At 48.6% G+C, this 10,305-nt stretch overlaps 1 protein-coding gene across 1 annotated transcript in view; it reads left to right on the top strand.

The window, feature by feature from the left end:
* The window catches only part of LOC307132051 (leucine-rich repeat-containing protein 49-like), a gene marked incomplete at its 3' end in the record, with an annotated part of 39,057 nt that extends 29,028 nt beyond the window's left edge, over positions 1 to 10,029 (top strand). Inside the window, exons 13-16 of the mRNA XM_079826184.1 lie at positions 3,465 to 3,696; positions 5,065 to 5,250; positions 5,332 to 5,441; positions 9,672 to 10,029. Of these exons, the coding sequence (XP_079682310.1) occupies positions 3,465 to 3,696; positions 5,065 to 5,250; positions 5,332 to 5,441; positions 9,672 to 10,029 (886 nt within the window). The remainder of the gene's footprint in view (positions 1 to 3,464; positions 3,697 to 5,064; positions 5,251 to 5,331; positions 5,442 to 9,671) is intronic.
* Between the last annotated feature and the right edge of the window lie 276 nt (positions 10,030 to 10,305).

Raw genomic sequence — 10,305 nt, 5'->3', positions numbered from 1 at the left:
TTGTGCTCGTAATCTCTGATTCTTGTCAGTCCATTAAACGATCAGTGTTTGTGTTTGAACAGAAGGAGCGGCTCAGATCCATCCGTCCATTTGAGAGCGTCTGATGCTCGAGTGTGTGTGTGTGTGAGAGTGTGTGTGAGAGCGCCTGATGCTCGAGTGTGTGTGTGAGAGCGTCTGATGCTCGAGTGTGTGTGTGAGTGTGTGTGTGTGTGTGAGAGTGTGTGTGAGAGCGTCTGATGCTCGAGTGTGTGTGTGTGTGAGAGCGTCTGATGCTCGAGTGTGTGTGTGTGTGTGTGTGAGAGTGTGTGTGAGAGCGCCTGATGCTCGAGTGTGTGTGTGAGAGCGTCTGATGCTCGAGTGTGTGTGTGAGTGTGTGTGTGTGTGTGTGAGAGTGTGTGTGAGAGCGTCTGATGCTCGAGTGTGTGTGTGTGTGAGAGCGTCTGATGCTCGAGTGTGTGTGTGTGTGTGTGTGAGAGTGTGTGTGAGAGCGTCTGATGCTCGAGTGTGTGTGTGTGAGAGCGTCTAATGCTCGAGTGTTTTCCGTCTGTATGTGGGCAGAGAATCACACGCGTGTGATCAAGAGCTGCCGGTTATAAACTCATTATTCCTCTGAATCAGCCTCTCAAAACCAAATCGCTCCAATTATAATTAACCAAATTGTGCTGGAACGCCTCACACTTCAGTAGATGTTGATATTTTTTGAGTTAACTTTTAGGGTCAGTGTTAGCGACAGTATAAACAGCAGAAGTCTGTGCAGTGAGGCGAGTGTGTGATCTGTGTATCGAGAGGTTGATCAGGTCGTGGCTCAAGCTCCAGATATTCCTCTCAGAAGAGAGAGTGTGTGTGTGTGTGTGTGTGTGTGTGTGTGTGTGGTGTGTGTGTGTGTGTGTGTGTGAGAGAGAGCCTCTCAGAAGAGCCTCTGTCCTGACATGTTTCCCATCATTCATACAGTCGTGTGTAACCAGAGCTTCACACATCCCCTCAGAGCTCGACACATTCCTGCACGCAAAAAATGCTTTTCTTACTTAGTATTTTTGTCTTGTTTTCAGACCAAATATCTAAAAAATCTTACAACCCCAAATCAGAAAAAGTTGGGACAGTATTGAAAACGCAAATAAATTAAAAAAAAGAAGTGAATTCTAAATTTACTTTGACTTGTATTTCATTGCAGACAATATGAACACAAAATATTTCATGTTTTGTCTGGTCAACTTCATGTCATTTGTAAATATGCATCCTTTCCTGTCATTCAGACCTGCAACACATTTCAAAAAAAGTTGGGACAGGAGCAGTTTAGGGCTAGTAATGAGGTAAAATGGTTAAATAATGATGTGATTTGAAACAGGTGATGTCAACAGGTGATTGTAATTATGATTTGGTACAAAATCAGCATCCAAGAAAGGTCTAATCCTTTAGGAGCAAAGATGGGCCGAGGATCGCCAGTTTGCCAACAAATACGTGAGAAAATTATTGAAATGTTTAAAAACAATGTTCCTCAAAGAAAGATAGGAAGAGATTTGGATATTTCACATTCAACAGTGCATAACATAATTAAAAGATTCAAGGAATCTGGAGGAATTTCAGTGCGTAAAGGACAAGGGCGCAAGCCTAAGCTGAACAACCGTGATCTCCGATCCCTCAGGCGGCACTGCATCAAGAATCGTCATCATCTAGAAGCGATATCACCACATGGGCTCAGGACTACTTTGGCAAACCTTTGTCAAGTACCACAATACGTAGTTACATCCACAAATGCCAGTTAAAACTGTCCTGTGCCAAAAGGAAGCCCTATGTTAACAGTGTCCAGAAGCGCCGTCGACTTCTCTGGGCTCGAGGCATCTGGGATGGACCATCACACAGTGGAAACGTGTACTGTGGGCAGATGAAGCAGTATTTCAGGTATTTTTTGGGAGGAATGGACGTCGTGTGCTCCGGACCAAAGAAGAAAAGGATCATCCAGACTGTTACCAGCAACACGTCCAGAAGCCAGGGTCTGTCATGGTATGGGGTTGTGTCAGTGCCCTTGGCAAAGGTAACTTGCACTTCTGTGAAGGCTCCATTAATGCTGAAAAGTACAGAGAGATTTTGGAGCATAATATGCTGCCTTCAAGAAGACATCTTTTCCAGGGACATCCATGCATATTTCAACAAGACAATGCAAAAGCACATTCTGCACACATTCTGCAGTCCTGCTCCTGTCCCAACTTTTTTTGAAATGTGTTGCAGGTCTGAATGACAGGAAAGGATGCATATTTACAAATTACATGAAGTTGACCAGACAAAACATCAAATATTTTGTGTTCATATTGTCTGCAATGAAATACAAGTCAAAGTAAATTTAGAAATCACTTCTTTTTTTTTTTTTGCGTTTTCCATACTGTCCCAACTTTTTCTGATTTGGGGTTGTACATTAAGAAGCATTTACTAGACAAGCAAAAGCTTTTGACTTGTTTTGGGGGAAAATAACTCAAAATGAAGGGAGTTTTTGCTTAAAATAAGCAAATAATCTTAATTCAAACAGAAAACAAGATTATTTTAAGCAAAAACTCCCTTCATTTTGAGTTATTTTCCCCCAAAACCCATCACACACACACACACAAACACACACACACACACACACACACACACACACACACACACACACACACACACACACACACACACACACACACACACACACACACACACACACACACACACACACACACACACACACATGTTTGTTTTTGTGAAATGTGAGGACATTCCATAGGCGTAATGGTTTTTATACCGTATAAACCGTATTTTCTATCCCCTTACACTGACCCTAAACCTACCCATCACACACACACACACACACACACACACACACACACACACACACACACACACACACACACACACACACACACACACACACACACACACTGTGCAGTTCACTTTCTGTGAAAAAAACCTCATTCTGTGATTTATAAGCATTTTGAAAAGTGAGGACATGGGGAACGTCCTCATATTTCTCCCTCTTTTTGTAATACCCATGTCATTATACACATTTGTGTCCTGATATTTCACAAAAACATGCCCACACACACACACACACACACACACACACACACACACACACACACACACACACACACACACACACACACACACACACACACACACACACACACACACACACACACACACACACACACACACACACACACACACACACACACTGCCCCTAAACCTACCCATCACACACACACACACACACACACACACACACACACTGCCCCTAAACCTACCCATCACACACACACACACACACACACACACTGCCCCTAGTGTGTCTAGTAAATGTGTCTTGTCTAAAAAATGCTTCTTGTTTTCAGACCAAATATCTAAAAAAATCTTACATTAAGACAAAAATACTAGGTAAGAAAAGCCAGTTTTGCAGTGCTGCGCCGTCCTCATGTGAGCTTGTCTCCTGTCTCCAGGTTGCTGGAGGGCGGCCCCAGTGTTCAGAGCCTGTCCATGTCTGAGAGTCACCTGGCCGAGCTGGAGGGAGAGACCCTGCGTCTGATCGGCCCCGGGGCCCTGGAGACGCTGGAGCGCTGCTGGGGGGTCCAGACGGCCGCCAGCGTCACCACCATCGCCTTCCGCTACATGCCCTTCGACTCCATCATTCCCACCTTCCTGCGCATCCGCCTCAAATTCCCAAACCTCACGGTGAGGCTTCTGACAAACGTCAACGCAAAGTCTTTCAGGGAACGCAATAGTTTTGCGAAATAACTCAAATGGTTTTCAGTGAACGCAAAGTTTCTCAGGGAACGCAATAGTTTTGCGAAATAACGCAAATGGTTTATGAGCGAACACAAAGTTTCTCAGGGAACGCGATCGTTTTGCGAAATAACGCAAATGGTTTACGAGAGAACGTCAAAGTTTCTCAGGGAACGCAATCGTTTTGCGAAATAACGCAACTGGTTTACGAGCGAACACAAAGTTTCTGAGGGAACGCAATAGTTTTGCGAAATAACGCAAATGGTTTATGAGCGAACGCAAAGTTTATCAGGGGAACACAATAGTTTTGCGAAATAACGCAAATGGTTTACGAGCGAACGTCAAAGTTTCTCAGGGAACGCAATCGTTTTGCGAAATAACGCAAATGGTTTACGAGTGAACGTCAAAGTTTCTCTGGGAAAGCAATAGTTTTGCGAAATAATGCAAATGGTATACGAGCGAACGCAAAGTTTATCAGGGTAACACAATAGTTTTGCGAAATGACGCAAATGGTTTACGAGCGAACGCAAAGTTTATCAGGGGAACACAATAGTTTTGCGAAATAACGCAAATGGTTTACGAGCGTACGTCAAAGTTTCTCAGGGAACGCAATCGTTTTGCGAAATAACGCAAATGGTTTACGAGTGAACGTCAAAGTTTCTCTGGGAAAGCAATAGTTTTGCGAAATAACGCAAATGGTTTACGAGCGAACGCAAAGTTTCTCTGGGAACACAATAGTTTTGCGAAATGACGCAAATGGTTTAAGAGTGAACGTCAAAGTTTCTCTGGGAAAGCAATAGTTTTGCGAAATAACGCAAATGGTTTAAGAGTGAACGCAAAGTTTCTTTGGGAACGCAATAGCTAGCTGAATAACTCAAATGGTTTACGAGCAAATGTCAATGTTTCTCGGGGGAACGCAATAGTTCTGCGAAATAACGCAAATGGTTTAAGAGTGAACGCAAAGTTTCTATGGGAACGCAATAGTTAGCTGAATAACTCAAATTTTTTGCGAGCAAACAGCAAAGTTTCTCTGGGAACGCAATAGTTTTGCGAAATATCGTAAATGTCTTGCGAGTGAACGTCAAAGTTTCTCTGGGAACGCAATAGTTTTGCGAATTAACGCAAATGGCCTCTTTAAACGGGAGCTTTGAGATGTTAAACGTGCAGTGTGTTGTTACTGTAGAGAAACCTCTTATATGTGTAGTTTTCTGCTTTTTTTTCTGTCACACACACACACACACACACACACACACACACACACACACACACACACACACACACACACACACACACACACACACGCCTGTACTGATGCAGCACCTGGTGTTCATGGAGACCAGCATCACTCATCTCCCTCAGCTGGCGGCTCTGGCTCAGATCCGGCGTCTGGAGCAGATCTCTGTCCATCCGGAGGGGAATCCTGTGGTGGGACTGACGCTCTGGAGATCCTTCCTCATCTACAGACTTCAGCATCTCAACCTGCAGAAGATCAACGGCACAGAGGTGCGTCCGCCAGTGCTGGTCGAGTGTGTGTGTGTGTGTGTGTGTGTGTTAAGAGTGTGTGTGATGATATTTGTGTTTCAGGTGACTCTGAATGACGTCATGGCCTCTGAGCGGATGTTCGGGGCTCTGGGTCACGTCGCTGCTACAGAGACGCCGCGCTGTCGTCTGCTGCTGCTGCTGGAGGAGTCCAGGTGTGTGTGTGTGTGTGTGTGTGTGTGTGTGTGTGTGAGTGAGAATGTGGACTGGTAATCCCTACGTTATGGGGACAAAATGTCCCCACAAAGATGGCAATATCCGAAATCCTCGTCCTTGTGGGGACATTTTTAGGTCCCCATGAGGAAAACATCTTATAAATCAGACTAAGTTATGATTTTTGAAAATGTAAAAATGCAGAATGTCTCCTGTGATGGGTAGGTTTAGGGGCTGTGTGTGTGTGTGTGTGTGTGTGTGTGTGTGTGTGTGTGATGGGTAGGTTTAGGGGCTGTGTGTGTGTGTGATGGGTAGGTTTAGGGGCTGTGTGTGTGTGTGTGTGTGTGTGTGGTGTGTGTGTGTGTGTGTGTGTGTGTGTGTGTGTGTGTGTGTGATGGGTAGGTTTAGGGGCTGTGTGTGTGTGTGTGTGTGATGGGTAGGTTTAGAGGCTGTGTGTGTGTGTGTGTGTGTGTGTGTGTGTGTGTGTGTGTGTGATGGGTAGGTTTAGGGGTAGGGGCAGTGTGTGTGTGTGTGTGTGTGTGTGTGTGTGATGGGTAGGTTTAGAGGCAGTGTGTGTGTGTGTGTGTGTGTGTGTGTGTGTGTGATGGGTAGGTTTAGGGGCAGGGGCAGTGTGTGTGTGTGTGTGTGTGTGTGTGTGTGTGTGTGTGTGTGATGGGTAGGTTTAGGGGCTGTGTGTGTGTGTGTGTGTGTGTGTGTGATGGGTAGGTTTAGAGGCAGTGTGTGTGTGTGTGTGTGTGTGTGTGTGTGTGTGTGTGTGTGTGTGTGTGTGTGTGATGGGTAGGTTTAGGGGTAGGGGCAGTGTGTGTGTGTGTGTGTGTGTGTGTGTGTGTGTGTGATGGGTAGGTTTAGGGGCAGGGGCAGTGTGTGTGTGTGTGTGTGTGTGTGTGTGATGGGTAGGTTTAGGGGCAGGGGCAGTGTGTGTGTGTGTGTGTGTGTGTGTGTGATGGGTAGGTTTAGAGGCAGTGTGTGTGTGTGTGTGTGATGGGTAGGTTTAGGGGCAGGGGCAGTGTGTGTGTGTGTGTGATGGGTAGGTTTAGGGGTAGGGGCAGTGTGTGTGTGTGTGTGTGTGTGTGTTTGTGTGTGTGTGTGTGTGTGATGGGTAGGTTTAGGGGCAGTGTGTGTGTGTGTGTGTGTGTGTGTGTGTGTGATGGGTAGGTTTAGGGGCAGGGGCAGTGTGTGTGTGTGTGTGTGTGTGTGTGTGTGTGTGATGGGTAGGTTTAGGGGCAGGGGCAGTGTGTGTGTGTGTGTGTGTGTGTGTGTGATGGGTAGGTTTAGGGGTAGGGGCAGTGTGTGTGTGTGTGTGATGGGTAGGTTTAGGGGCAGTGTGTGTGTGTGTGTGTGTGTGTGTGTGTGTGTGATGGGTAGGTTTAGGGGCAGGGGCAGTGTGTGTGTGTGTGTGTGTGTGTGTGTGTGTGTGTGTGATGGGTAGGTTTAGGGGCAGGGGCAGTGTGTGTGTGTGTGTGTGTGTGTGTGTGTGTGTGATGGGTAGGTTTAGGGGCTGTGTGTGTGTGTGATGGGTAGGTTTAGGGGCTGTGTGTGTGTGTGTGTGTGTGTGTGTGTGTGTGTGTGTGTGTGTGTGTGTGTGTGTGTGTGTGTGTGATGGGTAGGTTTAGGGGCTGTGTGTGTGTGTGTGTGTGATGGGTAGGTTTAGAGGCTGTGTGTGTGTGTGTGTGTGTGTGTGTGTGTGTGTGTGTGTGTGATGGGTAGGTTTAGGGGTAGGGGCAGTGTGTGTGTGTGTGTGTGTGTGTGTGTGTGATGGGTAGGTTTAGAGGCAGTGTGTGTGTGTGTGTGTGTGTGTGTGTGTGTGTGATGGGTAGGTTTAGGGGCAGGGGCAGTGTGTGTGTGTGTGTGTGTGTGTGTGTGTGTGTGTGTGTGTGATGGGTAGGTTTAGGGGCTGTGTGTGTGTGTGTGTGTGTGTGTGTGATGGGTAGGTTTAGAGGCAGTGTGTGTGTGTGTGTGTGTGTGTGTGTGTGTGTGTGTGTGTGTGTGTGTGTGTGATGGGTAGGTTTAGGGGTAGGGGCAGTGTGTGTGTGTGTGTGTGTGTGTGTGTGTGTGTGTGATGGGTAGGTTTAGGGGCAGGGGCAGTGTGTGTGTGTGTGTGTGTGTGTGTGTGATGGGTAGGTTTAGGGGCAGGGGCAGTGTGTGTGTGTGTGTGTGTGTGTGTGTGATGGGTAGGTTTAGAGGCAGTGTGTGTGTGTGTGTGTGATGGGTAGGTTTAGGGGCAGGGGCAGTGTGTGTGTGTGTGTGATGGGTAGGTTTAGGGGTAGGGGCAGTGTGTGTGTGTGTGTGTGTGTGTGTTTGTGTGTGTGTGTGTGTGTGATGGGTAGGTTTAGGGGCAGTGTGTGTGTGTGTGTGTGTGTGTGTGTGTGATGGGTAGGTTTAGGGGCAGGGGCAGTGTGTGTGTGTGTGTGTGTGTGTGTGTGTGTGTGATGGGTAGGTTTAGGGGCAGGGGCAGTGTGTGTGTGTGTGTGTGTGTGTGTGTGATGGGTAGGTTTAGGGGTAGGGGCAGTGTGTGTGTGTGTGTGATGGGTAGGTTTAGGGGCAGTGTGTGTGTGTGTGTGTGTGTGTGTGTGTGTGTGATGGGTAGGTTTAGGGGCAGGGGCAGTGTGTGTGTGTGTGTGTGTGTGTGTGTGTGTGTGTGTGATGGGTAGGTTTAGGGGCAGGGGCAGTGTGTGTGTGTGTGTGTGTGTGTGTGTGTGTGTGTGATGGGTAGGTTTAGAGGCAGTGTGTGTGTGTGTGTGTGATGGGTAGGTTTAGGGGCAGGGGCAGTGTGTGTGTGTGTGTGTGTGTGTGATGGGTAGGTTTAGGGGTAGGGGCAGTGTGTGTGTGTGTGTGTGTGTGTGTGTGTGTGTGTGATGGGTAGGTTTAGGGGCAGTGTGTGTGTGTGTGTGTGTGTGTGTGTGTGATGGGTAGGTTTAGGGGCAGGGGCAGTGTGTGTGTGTGTGTGTGTGTGTGTGTGTGTGATGGGTAGGTTTAGGGGCAGGGGCAGTGTGTGTGTGTGTGTGTGTGTGTGTGTGTGTGTGATGGGTAGGTTTAGGTAGGGGCAGTGTGTGTGTGTGTGTGATGGGTAGGTTTAGGGGCAGTGTGTGTGTGTGTGTGATGGGTAGGTTTAGGGGCAGGGGCAGTGTGTGTGTGTGTGTGATGGGTAGGTTTAGGGGCAGGGGCAGTGTGTGTGTGTGTGTGTGTGTGTGTGTGTGTGTGATGGGTAGGTTTAGGGGCAGGGGCAGTGTGTGTGTGTGTGTGTGTGTGTGTGTGTGTGATGGGTAGGTTTAGAGGCAGTGTGTGTGTGTGTGTGTGATGGGTAGGTTTAGGGGCAGGGGCAGTGTGTGTGTGTGTGTGTGTGTGTGTGTGATGGGTAGGTTTAGGGGTAGGGGCAGTGTGTGTGTGTGTGTGTGTGTGTGTGTGTGTGTGTGTGTGTGTGTGTGTGTGTGTGTGTGTGTGTGATGGGTAGGTTTAGGGGCAGTGTGTGTGTGTGTGTGTGTGTGTGTGTGTGATGGGTAGGTTTAGGGGCAGGGGCAGTGTGTGTGTGTGTGTGTGTGTGTGTGTGTGTGTGATGGGTAGGTTTAGGGGCAGGGGCAGTGTGTGTGTGTGTGTGTGTGTGTGTGTGTGTGTGTGTGATGGGTAGGTTTAGGGGTAGGGGCAGTGTGTGTGTGTGTGTGTGTGTGTGTGATGGGTAGGTTTAGGGGCAGGGGCAGTGTGTGTGTGTGTGTGTGTGTGTGTGTGTGTGTGTGTGTGTGTGTGTGTGTGTGTGTGTGTGTGTGTGTGTGTGTGTGTGTGTGTGATGGGTAGGTTTAGGGGCAGGGGCAGTGTGTGTGTGTGTGTGTGTGTGTGTGTGTGTGTGTGTGTGTGATGGGTAGGTTTAGGGGCAGTGTGTGTGTGTGTGTGTGTGTGATGGGTAGGTTTAGGGTCAGTGTGTGTGTGTGTGTGTGTGATGGGTAGGTTTAGGGGCAGTGTGTGTGTGTGTGTGTGTGATGGGTAGGTTTAGGGTCAGTGTGTGTGTGTGTGTGTGTGATGGGTAGGTTTAGGGTCAGTGTAAGGGGATAGAAAATACGGTTTGTACGGTATAAAAACCATTACGCCGATGGAATGTCCTCACATTTCACAAAAACAAACACGTGTGTGTGTGTGTGTGTGTGTGTGTGTGTGTGTGTGTGTGTGTGTGTGTGTGTGTGTGTGTGTGTGTGTGTGTGTGTGTGTGTGTGTGTGTGTAGGAAGCGGCAGCTGCAGTTCCTGCTGGATGCTCGTGGTCGGAGGAGTGGTCAGAGTCCAGAGGAGCTGAAGGACAGCAGTAAACAGCTGGAGGACGGTCTGAGCCGCGGCCTCTTCAACTACGGCCCTGAGGTGAGCCGGGCCCCGGGGTCTCAGGAGGCCGGCGGGCGCGCGGCCCTGGTGCAGCAGTGTCTGCGGGCGCTGGTCCAGCGGGCGGCCGGGCACAGCCTGAGGGCAGAGGCGCTGCAGAAGCTCTGGCCCTCGCTCTTCGCTGAGCTCGTGAGAGACTGTGTGCTGGAGATGAGGGACAGACAGGCCTTCAGACACACCAGCCTCCAGCGGCTCACACACAGCCAATGACAGCCGGAACCACAGCGGACGCCAGTCGGACCACACACACACACACACACACACACACACACACACACACACACACACACACACACACACAGATGAGACTGTGCGTTCACACGCCGCGGCCAGAGCGGTAAAGTGGCCGGAAGTCTCTTCAATGTGAGCGATCCGCTGAGGAGAGTCAACCCTATGGTAATGAGCAGTGACAGCAGCCAATCAGAATGTAGAAGTCCTGCTAGAGAGAACGCTTGTTTTTCAGCGGGAATGCAATTAATTTGCTCA

Source organism: Gobio gobio (assembly GCF_949357685.1).
Source record: "Gobio gobio genome assembly, chromosome: 9".
NCBI lineage: Eukaryota > Metazoa > Chordata > Actinopteri > Cypriniformes > Gobionidae > Gobio > Gobio gobio.
The sequence above is the reverse complement of the archived record's forward strand: the minus strand, read 5'-3'. Positions and strand labels throughout refer to the sequence as shown.